Source organism: Lemur catta, chromosome 2, assembly GCF_020740605.2.
Source record: "Lemur catta isolate mLemCat1 chromosome 2, mLemCat1.pri, whole genome shotgun sequence".
In the NCBI taxonomy this organism is placed as follows: domain Eukaryota; kingdom Metazoa; phylum Chordata; class Mammalia; order Primates; family Lemuridae; genus Lemur; species Lemur catta.
The window spans coordinates 23,653,950-23,671,536 of record NC_059129.1 but is presented as its reverse complement, the minus strand read 5'-3'; the positions used below and the strand labels follow the sequence as shown (position 1 = coordinate 23,671,536).

The 17,587-nt window shown below is 39.2% G+C and overlaps 1 protein-coding gene across 3 annotated transcripts in view; it reads right to left on the bottom strand.

Annotated features, from left to right (window-relative positions):
* The window catches only part of EIF2AK1 (eukaryotic translation initiation factor 2 alpha kinase 1), a 33,054-nt gene extending 15,979 nt beyond the window's left edge, over positions 1–17,075 (bottom strand). The window contains exons 1-10 of one of the 3 annotated variants that reach the window (XM_045541289.1): positions 16,822–17,075; positions 10,730–10,888; positions 7,730–7,863; positions 6,270–6,307; positions 5,704–5,803; positions 5,077–5,157; positions 4,012–4,111; positions 2,943–3,003; positions 2,288–2,615; positions 311–422 (exon numbers count right to left, since the gene is read on the bottom strand). In XM_045541289.1, coding sequence (XP_045397245.1) covers positions 311–422; positions 2,288–2,615; positions 2,943–3,003; positions 4,012–4,111; positions 5,077–5,157; positions 5,704–5,803; positions 6,270–6,307; positions 7,730–7,863; positions 10,730–10,888; positions 16,822–16,939 — 1,231 coding nt within the window. In that variant the 5' untranslated portion in view covers positions 16,940–17,075. The remainder of the gene's footprint in view (positions 1–310; positions 423–2,287; positions 2,616–2,942; positions 3,004–4,011; positions 4,112–5,076; positions 5,158–5,703; positions 5,804–6,269; positions 6,308–7,729; positions 7,864–10,729; positions 10,889–16,821) is intronic. The other 2 variants (XM_045541291.1, XM_045541292.1) reach the window with 2 other exon arrangements.
* Positions 17,076–17,587: the final 512 nt, after the last annotated feature.

Sequence of the window (17,587 nt, the reverse complement as noted above, 5' to 3'; positions counted from 1 at the left end):
GATGTTGGACCCCCTAAGTGAACAAGAAATAAACTTCTATTGTGTTAAAAAAAATTTTCTCTCCACAAACATTAACCTACATTCCAGTCTATTACTGCTTAACAAACTATATATCTATCAGAGAAAAGTCACTTCCAAATACCTAATTGTTTTTGAAAAATGTTGAAATTGTTTCTTTGGGTTCATTGGGTTTTTTTTGCTTTTTGTTTTTAACCTGAGGCACCTGGTGGCAATTCCTACATCCGATGGAGAAGAATTGATTTTGTCTTTATTTCCCACCCCAGTAGGTACAGACCCAGATGGTACTTACAGGCAGATTCGTCCACGCACTCTCGGCCCCGCTTGTTCCTCTCGGCTATCCAATCCCACAGGGAGAGCTCACACAGCTGCATCTGGATGTGCAGCATCAGGTGATATTGCACCTAGGAGAGGACACACTGCTGTCTCCATCTTTGCAAGATTCACTCACATTATTCATTTAGCCAACAAATACCTGCCTACTCTAGACCAAGCACCATGACTACCTCCTGAGGACATAGGCCTGCCCAAGAAGTGTAGGGTCTAATGAAGGAAATAGATAAATAAAGTGATAATTAAAACTGTCATTATACAAGGAGGAAGAAGTAGGCCAGGCTGAAGTCAGGCAGGGGTCCAATGACAGAAGCTCTCCGATGTGACACAGAGCAACTAGTCCTGAAACTGTTCTGCTCACTACATAAAGTTTTAAAAACTAAGATAAAGCAGCAAAGAATGGCTGTATGGTATTCTACTATTCTATGTATTCACCAAACATATATATACTGTGGCTGGCTTCACACTGTATATAACTAATTACTTATTCAAGAAAAAGGTAAGCAAACATTAAGTTCACTATAGCCACTTATTTAGGCATACAAGAGAATTTTCCAAATCTAATGCAGAGAAATGAAATGATTCTGATTAAAAGTCCCTCAAACTCAACTCCTTTGGACTCAGGTGAACCAGTTCAAAGTTCTTTTCATTAAAAAAGTATGCACAGAAACATATTTTTTTCTTACTTTTTTTTTAAGATAGGGTCTCGCTCTGTCACCTGGGTTAGAGCATACTGGCATCATAATAGCTCACTGCAAACCTCAGATTCCCAGGCTCAAACGATCCTCCTGCCTCAGCCTCCCAAGGAGCTGGGACTATAGGCACATGCCACCATGCCTGCATAATTTTTCTGTTTTTTGTAGGGGTCTCTCTCTTGCTCAGGCTGGTCTTAAACTTCTGGCCTCAAGCAATCCTTCTGCCTAGGATTACAGGCGTGAGCCACTATGCCCACTATGAAACATATATTTCTTGACAAGAATTCTGCATTGTGTATATACAGATGGTATACACAGTTTTAGAATCCTAACAAGATAGATTATGTGTAAACTCTGTTAATGTTCAAGTTTTTTAATACTAATATTCAGTAATATTGCTGTAAGTATGGTGAAAGTCTGACCAGCATATCAGTATAAACCTCAACAAGAGTATCCAGAACGCTAAAACTATAAAATAAATTAAAAAAATAAAAAAGAATATTCTGAAAACTGACCTGGTAATCCTACTGGGACTCACCAAAAGCCATGCTCAAAAATGATTTTGCGTAATTTTTTTTTTCAAAGACAGGGTCTCGCTCTGTTGCCTAGGCTAGAGTGTAGTGATGCAATCATAGCTCACTGCAGCCTCGAAATCCTGGCCTCAAGTGATACTCCCACCTCAGCCTCCTAAGTAGGTGGAACTACATGGGCATGCCACCATGCCAAGCTCATTTTTTTAAGTTTTTTGTAGAGACAAGGTCTTGTAATGTTGCCCAGGCTGGTCTCAAACTCCTGGCCTCAAGTGATTCCTCTTGCCTTGGCCTCCCAAAGTACTAGGATTACAGGCATGAGCCACAGAGCTCGGCCTTTTTTGCATAAATATATTTTTATAGCATGATGCTAACATACAATAGAAATAGAGCATGAATGAGGTTTCCAATTCCATAGTATATATACAAGAGTATCTATGGAGAGGTGCAAATGACCCAGTCAGGGAGGTCAGAAAGGATTAGTAGGAGTTAACTAAGTCAAGGAGGGAAAACCAAATACAAAGGCCATTTGGGAAGGGAACATGGCAAGTACAAGTGACTGAACACAAGGCAGAAGAGCCGGAGCTGAGAGAGGCAGGAGCACGAGGTGGGCAGTCCGCTGAGGAAGAGGGAAGGCCATACATAATCACAGCCCTTAGTATAATTACAGGGTTAAACATCAACTTGGTAGGTTCTGAGAAAGTAATCTACCTCTGTCTGCCCCAACAAGTTGAAGTTTTGTTCAGAAGATTCCTCGGTGGATGTGAAATCCTCTTCTAGGTCTGAGTTATGCCTAAGTGGCAGCTGCTGCTGAACGATCGATCTGGTAGACAAATCAGCCAGGCCATTTTTTTGGAGCTCAAAGGACGATTCAAATTCACTATTGTCTCTTATGACTAAATTGGTGGTGTAGTTCACCAATTTGTTATTCTGATTTTCAACATCAGATTCTCCAAAGGGTTTTTCTTTTTCTGGGGTAAACTCAGCAAAGATAATCGATGAGCTACTACTTTCATCATTTTTAACACCATATTCATCTCTGGAGAAGAAAACAGTAATGACAAAAGTCAACGTAAAAAAAAAAAGTCAGTGTAAAAAGAGATCATGAGTAACTCAACTGTTTCTTCAAGGTATGAATCTTACAGGTACGCTTCTGGAAAAAATGGCATCAAATCTGTCTAGTAGCAACATTTATTTAAAATACTCAAATATCTGACAGGAGGAAATAATTTAACATTTTGTAATGAAAATATGCAAAAAGAAAATCTAAAACACTCCTCCTTGTAGCCAAAGACAAAGATAGCCCAATGCAAGTGCCAATGGGTAATGTCCTAATGTGTGTAGATGTACACACCAGTCCACATACCTGTCCTCTGCCTGGTCGGAGAGCATTTCCAGAGATGGCAACTGAATGGAAACTCTGTCTGCTGAGTAAAAACAAAAAACAAAAATCTTCAAACAGCCCAGTTTTCCAATGTATAGTAAAAGGCAGAGTTAAAATATATAAATAGTACAAATGAAACTATATGTCTAAAAATATCATGATTTTCTGACAAAATACATACAAGTTTATTCAAATGACTGGCACATTTTAGAAACTATAAAAACAGAGCTGTTCAACTACAAGAGGGGTCAGCAAACTTTCTCTAGAGCAGTGGTCCCCAATCTTTTTGGCACCAGGGACCAGTTTCATGGAAGACAATTTTTCTACAGATGGCAGGGGTGGGGGTGGTTTCAGGATGATTAAAACACATTACATTTGTTGTGCAGTCAAACCTCTCTGCTAATGATAATCTGTATTTGCAGCTGCTCCCCAGCACTAGCATCACTGTTTCAGCTCCACCTCAGATCAGGCATTAGATTCTCATAAGGAGTGCACAACTTGGTCCCTTACATGTACAGTTTTTACTAGGGTTTGAGTTCCTATGAGAATCTTATGCAGCACTGATCTGATAGGAGGCAGAGCTTATGCAGTGCTATCAGCAATGGGGAGCATGGGGAGTGGCTGTAAATACAGACGAAGCTTAGCTCACTTGCCCACCGCTCATCTCCTGCTGTGCCGCCCGGTTCCTAACAGGCCATGGACCAGTCTTGGGTTGGGGACCACAGCTCTAGAGGACCTGACTATAAATATTTCAGGTTTTGGGAGACCTATGGGACTCTGCTGTGACTACTCAATTCTGTTATAATATAAAAGCAGCCACAGACAACATATAAATGAATGAGCCTGTGTTCTAATAAACTTTATTGACACTGAAATTTTGGATTTCATATCATTTTCACAAAATATTCTTATTATTTCTTATAACTACTTAAAAATATAAAAAAAACATTCTCAGCTTGTAGTATGTACAAAAACAAGGGCAGGCCAGATTTGGTCCCCCGGGCTAAAGTTTGCCAACCCTTCAACTACTATATCATCAAAAACTGCTTACCTTGTGGTTGGACCACATGAACATGCTCTATCCATGCAGTGTGATAGCCTACGATGTTAGGGTGCTGAAGACCTGCCAGCACCTTCACTTCTCTTAGTACCTAAAAAAGAAATATAATTAGATTTGGCTTTTGCTGACAATTTGTTAAATGCTCATGGAATCAAATACTCCTTGTTACATAGCAAAACACAGACCATCCCTGACTTAACAATGGTGCAAAACTGTCAGAATTTTCAACGTACTTTGAATTTTGATTTTTTTCCCAGGCTTGCAATATGCAGTGCATGAGATACTCAACGCTTTATTATAAAATAGGATTTGTGCTAGTTGATTTTGTCCAACTGTTGGCTAATGTAAGTTCTAAACACATTTAAAGTAGGCTAGGCCAAGCTACGGTGTTCAACAAGTTAGGTATGTTAAATGCATCTTCAAATAATGATATTTTCAACAAAACCCCATCATAAAATGAGGAAGATACATAATAAAAATCCCTCTGTACAGGGAATCCAAACTATGTTAAAATAATGAAAATATTTTTTGTGAGAAACGAATGGCAATTGTTAGAGCAACTAAATAATTTACACTTATGTAGCACTTTATACTTTTTATAGCTCACTTGTCATCATTCTCTTATTCTATTCCCACACAGTCTTCCAAGGTAAGTAAAACCACTGCTGTCACAACTACTTCAGGGCAGGAGACAGAGCGGCCAACAGGACTAGGCAATTTGCCCAGGACCACACAGCATGTCAGGGAGCAGACTAACACCTGAACTGGGCTCATGTTTTTTCATAACTAACTATCTTATATATTAATCATTTATTTTAAAAATTAATTTCCACAGCAATGACTCTGAAATGTGGTCAGTCTGGAGTGCCTATAAAAAATGACATCAAATAAAAATTTAGTTTTGATGTTTACTATACTTTATTGTAACCCTATTCTTAGTAAACTGGCAGTCTGTACCACCTGTTATTTGCCAAACATACAAACACACACATATAACTCTTCCAAAAGGAACTAAATACACAATCATTCAAAAGAAATAATTTTTAAAAATCATACCTTCATGCAATCTGTTTTAGTTGCACCCTTAATCAGGATTTTTTTAATTGCATAATACTGACCATCTAATTTATTCCTGACCTAAAAAGTAGAAGACAAGACAAAGCAAATTTTGTCATTAAATTCTAACTAAATAAAGAAGTTCTTTTAATCTGAGTTTAGATAATACAAACTAGCCAAAAAGATAAAATTAAGCTAAAGACATGTTTCCTTACGATGTTCAGAGAAGCCAGCCCTAGTCAGCCAGACTACAAGCTTGTCAAACTGTATTGACAGTCCAACCCCTATTAATAGAAGCCCCAGGGCTGAATGACTGGGATGTTAGCAACAGGGCTATGTAAGGCTCAAAACACAGTAGCACAACGTGTTTTAGTAACATATTTTTAATAAAAATTAACTACAGAACAAAAATGGAAAGTTTCCAGAATCCATCTAAAATATCAATGTAGTTAGGAAAAAATGAGAATCTGCCCACTTCCCTGTAAATGACAAATCTTAATGAAAAGTAAGTATACATGACTTCCAGGAATTTTCCTTTGAACACTTCAGATGAAAATAATGAGAACAACCTCTCAAAGTACACTTATTTACAGAGCAGAAGGTCAAAACAAGTATGTGGAAAACAACCTTGTACACTCTTCCATATCCACCTTTTCCTAAGATGGCAAGCTCTTCAAATTCATTTAAGTAACGTGAAGTCTGTGCTTCAAAGGCTACTTCCTTTGATCTAAAAGGTAAATAAAAACAATTGACATTAAAACATAAGAGAATCAGAATGTTCTAGGATAGTTCACACTCACTGTATCACTAACCTGACAAACCACCTGTACCACTAAACTGTGACAATGTGCAAAGGATGAGCTAAAATGAAATGTTTCCTCTCTAAGAAGAAAACACTGGCTAAGCAAATTGACAGTGTAATAAAAATAGCAAGGAAGTCATTAAGCTAATTTCCAGCGTTTTATCAGTAATTAGCTGAACTCAGTAATAAATTTACTTAAATTTCTGTTCCTTCTGGTTAGAGATGGGGTCTCACTATGTTGCCCAGGCTGGTCCCAAACTCCTGGTCTCAAGCAGTCCTCCCACCTCAGCCTCCCAAAATGCTAGAACCTCAGGCATGAGCCACCCCACCAGGCTGTGATTTCTTTTAAATAGTTTAGTCTTTGCATAATCAAAAAAAGTACAACACATACCTGATTTTCTGGATATGGGAAATATCCTCACAAGGATCCTAAAACCAAAAACACATTTTGAAAACTTTCATGGAGTAAGGAATCTATCAAAATTCAATGTCACGTTAACAGCCCCAAATGCACAAATAATATTTAAAAAACAAACCACTAGCTTCTTTGATACTACTTAAGAGTTTACAACTGAAAATATTTCAAAGCTGAGACTTTACCAAGGAGCTCCATGAGCAAACAATGTTGATGTCACCTTCAATATACATGCAGAAACTGCCCCACCTTCTCTTACTTATATAATGTACCTGTCTCCCTGCTTCGGCCTGTGCCTCTCAGTCCACTCTCAACACAGTAGCTGGAGCGACCCCATTAAAATCCAAGTCAGATTATGTCACTCCTCTGCTCAAAATCCTGCAAAATCTGCTTCCCATCTTACTCTGAGTAAAAACCAAAGACAATAAAATGGCTTAAAGATCCCGCTCCAAATGTCCCCTCTCTTCCCACTCCCCCAGCCCACTCCAGCCACACAGTTTTGCTTACTCCACTCCAGCCACACAGCTGCCTTGCAGCTCCCCAAACATGCCAGCACACGGCCATCTCAGGGCCCTTGCCATTGCAGTTGACCCTTGAACACAGATTTGAATTTCAAGAGTCCACTTATACACAGATTTTTTTTTTCAATAAAATTTACACGGAGTGTGCCTATCTCCCCTTCCACCTCCTACACCTCTGCCATCCCACCCTGCTCTTCCTCCTCCTCCTCAGCCTACTCAATGTAAAGACCAGGAGGAGGAAGACCTTTATGATGATCCATTTCCACTCAGTAAATGTATTTTCTTTTCTTTTCTCTAGCTTACTTTATTGTAAGAATACAGTATATAATACATATAACATTAATCAACTGTTTATGTTGTTGGTAAGGCTTCTGGTCAACAGTAGGCGATTAGCAGTTAAATTTTGGGGGAGTCAAAGTTATACACAGATTTTGGACTGTGTGGAGGTCAGTGCCCCTAACCCCGTGTTGCTCCCAGGTCAGCTGTACTGTTGTTCCTCTGCCTAGAATGCTTTTCTTACAGATGTCACCATTGTCTCAGTGAGGCCTGCCCTGGCTACCCTGTACAAAATTCACGCAGCCCTCCCAGCATGGTCTCAGTCCCTTCACTGCTTTACGTTTCCCCTTTATGTCATCACCATCTAGCACCCCCTTTATATTGTTTTCTGTTGTTTATTGTCCCCTCATCAGAGGGGACAGGGCAGAAATTTTTGTCAATTTTGTTAACTGCTTTAACCTAGGCACCTAGAAAAAAGCTAAACACATATTAATCAGTCAATAAATATTGTTGGGTCAACAAAGATTATATTTTTAAAAACAAGTTTTACAATTAGAATTTCATAATGCTTTAAAATATAGCTCTCCTGAAATCAAAATCTATTTTTGTCATACAGAAAGCACACTTTTTAGGGCTTACCTGACGAACTCTCTCCTTAGCAGACCTCATTAAATGAGTAATAGCTCTGTTGTGATGGAGTCTCAATGAGCTAAACTCATCGCTACAGGTGAAGGAAGACAGAAGCCCCATTTTGATAAAGGTCTGACAAAGTACTATAAAAACAAAATGGAAAACTATTATTAGAAAGGCCATCAATAAAATGGCAATTTTAAGGAGTACATAGAGAATAAAAAGTAATAATTACAACACACAAAAAAAATTCTATAAGAAAAAAGTTATAACACACATTAAACTTGGAGCTTGATTCTTAAAGAGAAGGAGCAATTGGTATAGTCACTGATTAGGAACACATCTATAATTACTTATCTTATACCACACAGTCATTTGTTTACCACGCCTAGTCAGTAAAGTACTAAACCCTGTTTAAAAAAAGGGTGGGTGAGGAGGAGGGGAGGGGTAAAAACCTACCTATCAGGTATAATGAACACTATTTAGTTGATGTGACACCAACAGCCCCAACTTAAGTATTATAAAATGTATCCATGTAACAAAAACATTTGTACCCCATTAATATTTTGAAATTTTTTAAAAAGGGCAAAAAAAATTGTAAATATAGTCTTCTGATATTTCACACACTATACTTTGCAAACAGGGAGTGAGATAAGAATAAAGATAGGAGTGAAACATATGATTAGAATCAAAAATAAATGTGAGCATTAACTGTTCTTTTCTATCATGGGATATCTTTAACCAACATACGAAGAGCACATACTAGATGTGTGTATAGCCCAGACAACAGGCTCCTCAGAAAAAGAAGCTTCTACAGAGGTGCCTCGGCTTTTACTCATCCCAAGAAATAGGGACACCATAAAAGACATTCTTTCCACATTGAAAACTCTACATTTAGATTATCAACTAACTAAATAAACCATAAAAACATTTATTTAAATATACTTTGTTTTAAAGGCCAGCCATCTAAAATGTACACAAGAAATTTTAAATTATCCTAAAATCAGTAAGAGTCACATATTTGTTTTAATTATGCACAAGATTACTGTATTAAAATTATTATAATCTACTTTTCTTTACTATGAGCCTAATACGACAATCCCCAGGTACCAAAGTTTGGAACCTAAGGAACATCCCCTTTTCTACAACCCATCTCCTCCACCATATATGCTACTGCTTAGAATGTGGAGTATTAATATTTGCTTTATTCAAGAAAATAAGTGTACACTGTACAAATATTTTTACCACTTTTCATGTCCCACCAAGTTTATCAAAATGATAATATATCTTTAAAAACAAATTATGTTATTTTTTTTTTTTTATTAGAGACAGGGTCTTGCTCTGTCACCTATGCTGGAGTACAGTGGCATGATCATAGCTCAATGCAGCCTCAAACTCTTGGGCTCAAGTGATCCTCCTGCCTTGGCCTCCCAAAGTGCTGGAGTTACAGGCATGGGCCACCATGTAAAAACACATTAAGTTCTAAGACCACATAAAGTTATCTGTAAGTTCAAGGATTTCTAACACCAAACAAGATTTAGAAAGACTTTTTTGGGAGAAAAGGCTCTCAGAATCTGTGGCTGGAGGTATTACAGAGGCCACAATGGTCTCAGTCAATAAGCTAAACCAGAAACATCATAAGCTAAACCAGAAACATTATAAGCTATAATTCTGCTCATTTTTGTGTTCACATTTCTCACACGAGTATCTTATGGCAGAAATACAAACAAACATTTTTGGCCAAGCACAGTGACTCCTGCCTATAGTCTTAGCACTTTGGGAGGTCAAAGCGGGAGGATCATTTGAGGTCAGGAGTTTAAGACCAGCCTGAGCAACACAGCGAGACTCCATCTCTACAAAAAGTAGAAAAATTAGCCCAGCATGATGGCACATGCCTGGAGTCCCAGGTACCGGCAGGAGGATGGCTTGGGCCCAGGAGTTTGAGGTTGCAGTGAGCTATGATCATCCACTACCCTCATACCTGGGCAACAAAGCAAGACCTGGTCTACAAAAAAATAAATAAATAAACACTTTCATTTTCTTTTTTCTTTCTTTCCTTTTTTTTTTTTTTTTTTGAGACAGAGTCTTACTCTGTTCCCCAGACTAGAGTGCCGTGGCGTCAGCCTAGCTCACAGCAATCTCAGACTCCTGGGCTTAAGCAATCCTTCTGTCTCAGCCTCCCGAGTAGCTGGGACTATAGGCATGTGTCACCATGTCTGGCTAATTTTTTCTGTATATTTTTAGTTGTCCAGATAATTTCTTTCTATTTTTAGTAGAGACGGGGTCTTGCTCTTGCTCAGGCTGGTCTCGAACTCCTGAGCTCAAACTATACACCCACCTCGGCCTCCCAGAGTGCTAGGATTACAGGCATGAGCCTCCGTGCCTGGCCTTTTTCATTTTCAACAACATAAAATGCAGCTGGTTCCAGCCCTCTGGCCAAGAACTGCTACAGAATGAGCCACGAGATTTTCCTTTTTTAATCTTTTATTTTTTAAATTACACACAATTTTATGATTATATTCATAAGAAATTACTCAAAGGAAAATGTAAAATGAACTTAAGGAATGTAAATTATTCATTCTTATTTCACATCCAATTTTTATTTTTTTAATTTTTTTACTTTTCTCTGAGACAAGGTCTCACTTTGTTGCCCAGGCTAGAGTGCAGAGGCCCAATCACAGCTCACTGCAGCCTCATATTTTTGGGCTCAGGGATCCTCCTGTCTCAGCCTCCTGAGTAGCTGGGACTATAAGCAGATGCTACTGTGCCTGGCTAATTTTTTTAAAATTTTTTTAGAGACAGGGTTTTGCTATGTTACTCAGGCTGGTCTTGAACTCCTGAGCTTAAGTGATCCTCCTGCCTCAGCCTCCTGAGTAGCTGGGATTACAGGCTTTGAGCTTCCATGCCAGGCTCACACCCTATTTTCTATACCAACTGCTTCTCAGACCCAGAGCATTCAAGAACCTCATTACAAGCTTTATTTACCAAGATTAATTTATTATTACTTACACTTAAACACCTGTCTTGAACGAACTGGGTTTGATTCATGCACATGGCTCAAGTGCTCCAGCAAAGAAACAAGCAATAGTTGGTTTGCAACTGCAAAAGGGAAAGTTGGCTGTTGTAAGGGTCCTTTTAACACCTGGAGCTCTGCTGGAACATCAGACTCTAAAAATTAAAAAAGAAAAAAAAATTAAATTAATGGTAAACCTGTCTCATAACAACAAAAGAGTATATTCTAAGTAATGAAATACAAACTACTTAAACGTTTAAGGAAATAAAAAACGGAAGAGCAGTTATGTTGAGATGGCTTAATCAGGAAAGGCTTTCTGGAAGTGAGTTTTGAGTTGAATTCTAGAAGCTGGAGGACCGGCAGAAATATGCCACAAGGCAGAGCAGAAACAGTTTTGGTAGCAATGATGTATGTAATGGTAGAAATAAATAAACAAATAAATATGCAAGCAAACAGGCAAGCAAGTGGGAAGAGTATGGCTTCCTGTTTCCTCTGAAGAAATAGTCAAGATGCAGACATAAAAAAAGAAGTCTGGCAGAGGAGAGGGAAAGGGAAGAGGGGTGGAGAAACTTTACTCAATGAGCATGTGATACATGTGTACCCAGTGTTTTATATGCACAATCTCCTTTAACCTTGAAACAATATAAGGTGTTACCACTCCCATTGTACAGATAAGGACAATGATCTCAGAGACGTTAAAGAACTAGTCAATCAGGCAGATCAGACTGACTCCTAAGCCCGTCCTCTCTCCACTATGCAAGACCAAGCAGAGAGTTCAAGATAAAGGTCATAAGTTCTCACCGTTTATTTAAGACATTATTGAACAGGTAAAAAACAAAAAACACAATGAATGAAAAATGTTTGAGGAAACCATTCTGGAAACATGTCATAGGTAACCTGGAAAGAGCCATGAGGTCAACAGAAGAGGTTAGGATGAGCTTAGTAATGGAGCTAAGTCACAGAAAGGTGGAGGAAAGAATGTAACCCAGAGATACATTAAGAAAGAAATGGGCTGGCCAGGATTTAAAACACTAGGAATGGGAGGGTGGAGGTGTCCATGAGTGTGCAAATCAGTAAGATGAGACACATTATCTCAAGAGCTGTTGACCCATTCAATAAGAAACATTCTGCAGATACAGGAACTGTATATCCTAAACCTTCTATTTAATAAAATCAGCCTCATTTCAAATATTCTAATCCACTTTTCTCTATCAACTACTAAAGTCCCTGAGAGCCAAAGTTTAAATCCAGGCTTTATCCATCAATTTCCTCTCCGACCTACAGGTGGCCAAGAAAAAAAAAAAAGACTTACATCTATGCAAATAAGCTACTCATTTGAAGTAAATACTTAATTGTTTGAGTATGGGAAAGAAAAACAATGAAATGTGGCCATGTAAAAACTTCTCTATGTAAAAACATACTGAAAGTTAAAATATGAGTCACAAATTCAGATATAGTATATATATCTGTACTATACAATGACAAGAAAAAGAAAAGGAAATAAAATATGGAGTTCTTACAAACTAGTAAGAAAATGAAGCACAATTAAAATTCAAATAGGTTTAACATAACTAGTAATTAACTACATTCATATTAAAATAACTAAAGTACCAGAGTTTGCTCATGAGATTTAAAGCCTAGAATACGTGGTAGTACTGTCAAGGGTTTGGAAAAGCAGACATTTTCAAACACAAGGGGTACAAAAGCGTTTGCAACCTTTGGAAATACGTTGTAGAACTTACAATCTTCAAGCCTTTGACCCAGCAATTCCAATTTTGGAAATATATACCAAGGAAATAATTAAAGTACAACATATGAGTATGTACAAAATGCTCAGCATAACAGTTCAGAATACTGAAAAGTTGTTTACATACAGAAAATAGAATACTATGTAGCTGTTAGAAATGACAGTGTATACAGAGATTATCATGAAGTCTATTATCAAGTCAAAGAAGCAAGCTATAAAACAGTAATACTGGGCCAGGCGTGGTAGCTGACACTTATAATCTTGGCACTTTGGGAGGCTAAGGCAGGAGGATCAACCAGCCTGGGCAGTAGTGAGGACTCATTTGTATACAAAATTTAAAAAATTAGCCGGACACCGTAGCACATGCCTGTAGTCCCAGCTACTCCAGAGGCAGAGGCAGGAGGATGGCTTGAACCCAGGTTCAAGGTTGTAGTGGGCTATGATGATGTCACTGCACTCTAGCCAGGTCAACAGAGACTGACCCTGTCTCAAAAACAAAACAACAAAAAAAAACCAATAATACTAATAAAGGTGAGGTGAGATAGTTTCATATGTGGGTATATAAACCAATAACCTTTCTGGTCATCATTTTAGCAATCTATCAAAAATCTTTAAAAAAGAGAAAAAACTTATTTCTTTGACCCCACAATCCTACTTCCATGGATTTATTCTAAAGAAATACCGGCATATTGACAAAGATTTATAAGATTTATGTATATAGATGTACAACCCATTATAACTTCTAATGATAAAGAGACTCAAGCCTATTTTTCAACCATAGAGCAAAGACTAAATAAAGGATAGTACAGGCCGGGCGCGGTGGCTCATGCCTGTAATCCTAACACTGGGAGGCCGAGGTGGGAGGATCGCTCGAGGTCAGGAGTTCAAGACCAGCATGAGCAAGAGTGAGACCCCATCTCTACCAAAAAATAGAAAGAAATTATCTGGACAATTAAAAATATATAGAAAAAATTAGCCAGGCATGGTGGTGCCATGCCTGTAGTCCCAGCTACTCGGGAGGCTGAGGCAGAAGGATTGCTTAAGCCCAGGAGTCTGAGATTGCTGTGAGCTAGGCTGACGCCACAGCACTCAGAGCGAGACTCTGTCTCAAAAAAAAAAAAAAAAAAAAACGGGGGGGGGGGGGTAGTACAGAACATTATACAGTCTTAAAATAACGTTAAGACTAATTTATTACAAATGAGATGCTAATACAGTTACTTAAAAAGCAGAATATAAAATGATTATTTTATTATACTACCATGATCACAATTTTAAAATATATTTTATAGCTACATAAATACACAAACTTTTTAAAAACTGGAAAAAAGTAAACCTCTGCCCTCTCTATTCTCAAGCATATACCTACAGAATTTGTAAAAGAAATGGAATTACATTATATATGCCTATTCTATCCTCAGTATTTAGGACAGTGCCTGGAATACAGCAGTTATCAATAAATATTTGCAAATGAATACTTCAAATTGTTAACAGTGAGTTCTTCTCTAGTATGTGAGTATTGGTGACTTCCCTCCACTTTTTACTGTTACATCTTTGTGAATGATATCTGTATGTTTTCATTGTACTTGAACAAAATCAAATCTTTAATCCATTCAAGATATCTTTCCTTGACAAATAGTTCTAAACACAAAATCATCAAATAAATTGTCTCTAGTTACATCAAAATGTAAACTATAAACTCTGGGTGATGAGATTAAATTTTTCTTTATCAGAACCAGGTGTGATGGCAAGTACCTATAGTCCCAGCTACTAGAGAGGATCCCTTGAGCCCAGGAGTTCGAGGCTGCAGTGAGCTATGATTGGGTCACTGTGTCTGCCTGGGCAACAAAGTGAGATCCACTTTCAAAAAAAAAAAATCTTCTTCATGCTTTTCTAGATTCTCAACATATTCTGTAATGTGAAATTTTAAATATATATGCTGAAGTGTTAACAGTGGCGAGACTATGGTTAGGAGGATTTTCTGCTTCTTTATACTTAAACAGGTTCCTGTTTCTACAATGGCAAAATTCTACCTTTTAATACAAAAAAACAAAACAGAATGGTTGGTCAGTGGAGTCAAATGAATCTTTTTTTTTTTTTTGAGGCGGAGTCCCGCTCTGTCACCCTGGCTAGAATGCCATGGCGTCAGCCTAGCTCACAGCAACTTCAAACTCCTGGGCTCAAGCAATCCTTCTGCCTCAGCCTCCCGAGTAGCTGGGACTACAGGCATGTGCCACCATGCCCAGCTAATTTTTTTTCTATATATTTTTAGTTGTCCAGCTAATTTCTTTCTATTTTTTAGTAGAGACAGGTCTCGCTTTTGCTCAGGCTGGTCTCAAACTCCTGAGCTCAAATGATCCACCCACCTTGGCCTCCTAGAGTGCTAGGATTACAGGCGTGAGTTGAATCTTTAATAAGTCAAGAAAATGACAACTTTAAAAAGACCAATGGGCAGATTACTCAAATACAGTAAAATGTAAAGAAAATGAAGCCTGAAGTTGAAAGCCTTCCATTACACAGAACTGGTCAAGAGTAGAAGAGTAAAAGGAAAGTAGTGAAAAAGAAAGAGGAGGTCGAGTTCTCTTACAAAATAGTAAGAAAGTAGATATAGATCCTACCTGAATTAGTTCTAGACTTCTACCAAATAGGATGGGAGCAGACAGACAGGAAAGAGATAACCTAATTCAATCTCTTCAGAAAGTATAATCCAAATGGTCCATTATTAAGTGAAAGAGGAGCCTGGGGAATTAATGAGGTAAAATTTTTGAGAAACTGTTATGAGATGAAAGAAGAAAATTAATGAGTCTGACAATGGGCTTACTGTTGGCCCTCCTTCTAAGGCATGCTGTTCCACAGAAAGTATGCAGTAACTTTGCTCAAAGGCTGATGGTGACTCTAGGAGAATCCCTACACAGCTAGGCGAATTCCGACACAGGTGTTAAAGTCACATCTAGGTTTTGAATTTTCTAACTCTACCACGAACTGGCAGAATGACCTCAGATCATACAGAGGGACCATCTGCGAGAAATCATTTAACTATTCCATTTTTACATCTATTTAAAATAAAATTACATTTTTCACAGCCCTTATTTTTCATGTAATACGATAAATTGTGTCTGGACATTCTGGGCCTCTTTGGAAGATAAGGTGGTTCGTAAGCACAACAGTATCATCAGTAACCCAGAGAAGAAAAATGTTAAAAGCATTATCTAAGATCACTCCCTTCAAGAATAATCTGTAGTTTGCAGAAACCCTTATCAAAATGTCACAGAAAGGACAGACTTGCATGTTTACAGCTGGGACTTTTCCTATGACATACCACTTTCCATACTGTTGAGCTGCTACTAATATGCCACCTTACATGTACAAAATATCCATTTGTCCATTAAAAAAGTTATCATATGATATTCCTCTGCAATAGCCTACCTGAATTACCACCACACTCTGCTTTTGTTTTCCATTATGGTCTGGAATTATAGGTAGTGTTTAAGGATGGAAATGGAAGTACTTTTCCATTTATTTATTCCATTTGAATAAATCAAAATCTTTGCAACTTGGTTTCCACCTTTAAATCCACTGCAACACATTAATATTTGTTTCATGCTTCAACTTGAATGTCTATTCTCTGTAATCATTCTATAGGAACTACCGTATAGTTAAAACCTCCATCATTGTGCGCATTCTTCACAGCACAATTTAACTTTTAAAATTGCCAAAACAACTAGTAGTAACTACAGACTATTTCACTTTCATTAGAATATTGGACACTTTGACCTGGTTAGAGTCAATGTTTAAGGATCTCACACTTTATGCTGAATAACTTGACTTAGCCATATCGTATCTCCTAAGAAAACCTTAAGAAAACTTGAGAATTTTTTTCCTTTAAGCTGAAGAGGATGGTTTATTTCCACATAGCCTCCCTATGAGAATGCTTTAGATATCCTACCAGTGAAGCAAAAGAATAGCTACAAATTAAAACTCTTAACCCATACTGTTCAGCACATAATCTGCAAAGTCTCATTCTAGGAGTGTGCAAAGATCATTCTCAACGACTGACAAAAATCACAAGGCTCGGGAGCTGGAAAGTAGCCTCAGGGAAGTTCTTATTCGTCCGAAGGCCTCAGTCCGCAGAAAAGAAGCCAACGAACAGAACTGTAAACACATGAGAGGGTCGCAAACCCTAGTGTCAATAACTATTTACCGCCCCCTGCACTGCACAGCTGGTCCCGGATTCAAGCCCGGAGTCAGCAGAATTTGCCCAGGTCTGAGGCAAAGCCCGGACCGCCCGGAAACACTTGTGGACAGGGGACAGCGAAGCGGCGCCGCGGCATTTCGGTCCCTCACCATCGTACTTGAGGTCAGGGCCCTCGGCGGGGAAGTCGATGGCGGGTGGTGCAGCCACAGCCCCCGCCCCGTCGCCCTCTGCTTCGCGCTCCCGAGCCCCGGAGCTGCCTCCGAGCATCGCCCGCAGCGCGCGGGCCGCAGCCCAGCCCGCCTGCCGCCCCAGCGCGGCCGCACGCGGCGCCCGCAGGGATCGTCTCTGAATCCGGAAGTAACCCTTGGAGAGGCGGAAGACTCACCCCCGCCACGCGCGCGCCGCCGTAGAGGGCGTGGTCTGCCGCCGGCCCCGCCTTCCTTCCCCTTTCCAAGAAGGAAGGTTGGGTTGTACCGGCGCGGGCGCACCATTGCGCATGCTCCCTGATGGGCTGGTCTTTGGGCGGCGGTCTACGGGGCTTTAGGGGCGAGGGCGGTGGCGGTGAGTTGGGGTCGCTGCTGCGCCCGGGGGGACCCGGGCCGCCCCTCCGAGCTGTCCTGGATATCTGCAGACAAGTCGTAACGCTCACATCTCACGCGAAGACTCGGGTATCAGTCAAAGAATCAGGAGTCTGCAAAGACTAATCGAAATGTTTACCGTTTGTGGATACAACAGTGACTTTTTGTCGTTTATTTTCACAAAAAAAAAAAAAATCAAAAGCATCTTCAAGACCTGCGTCAGTGAGACCTAAACCTATTTTGGTCAAGCGTTAAACCACAAACGGTAAATGCCAACTAGATTCCAAAGTGCAAAGTGAATCGAGATTCTGCTGGCGTTGAGACCGCATTCACGATC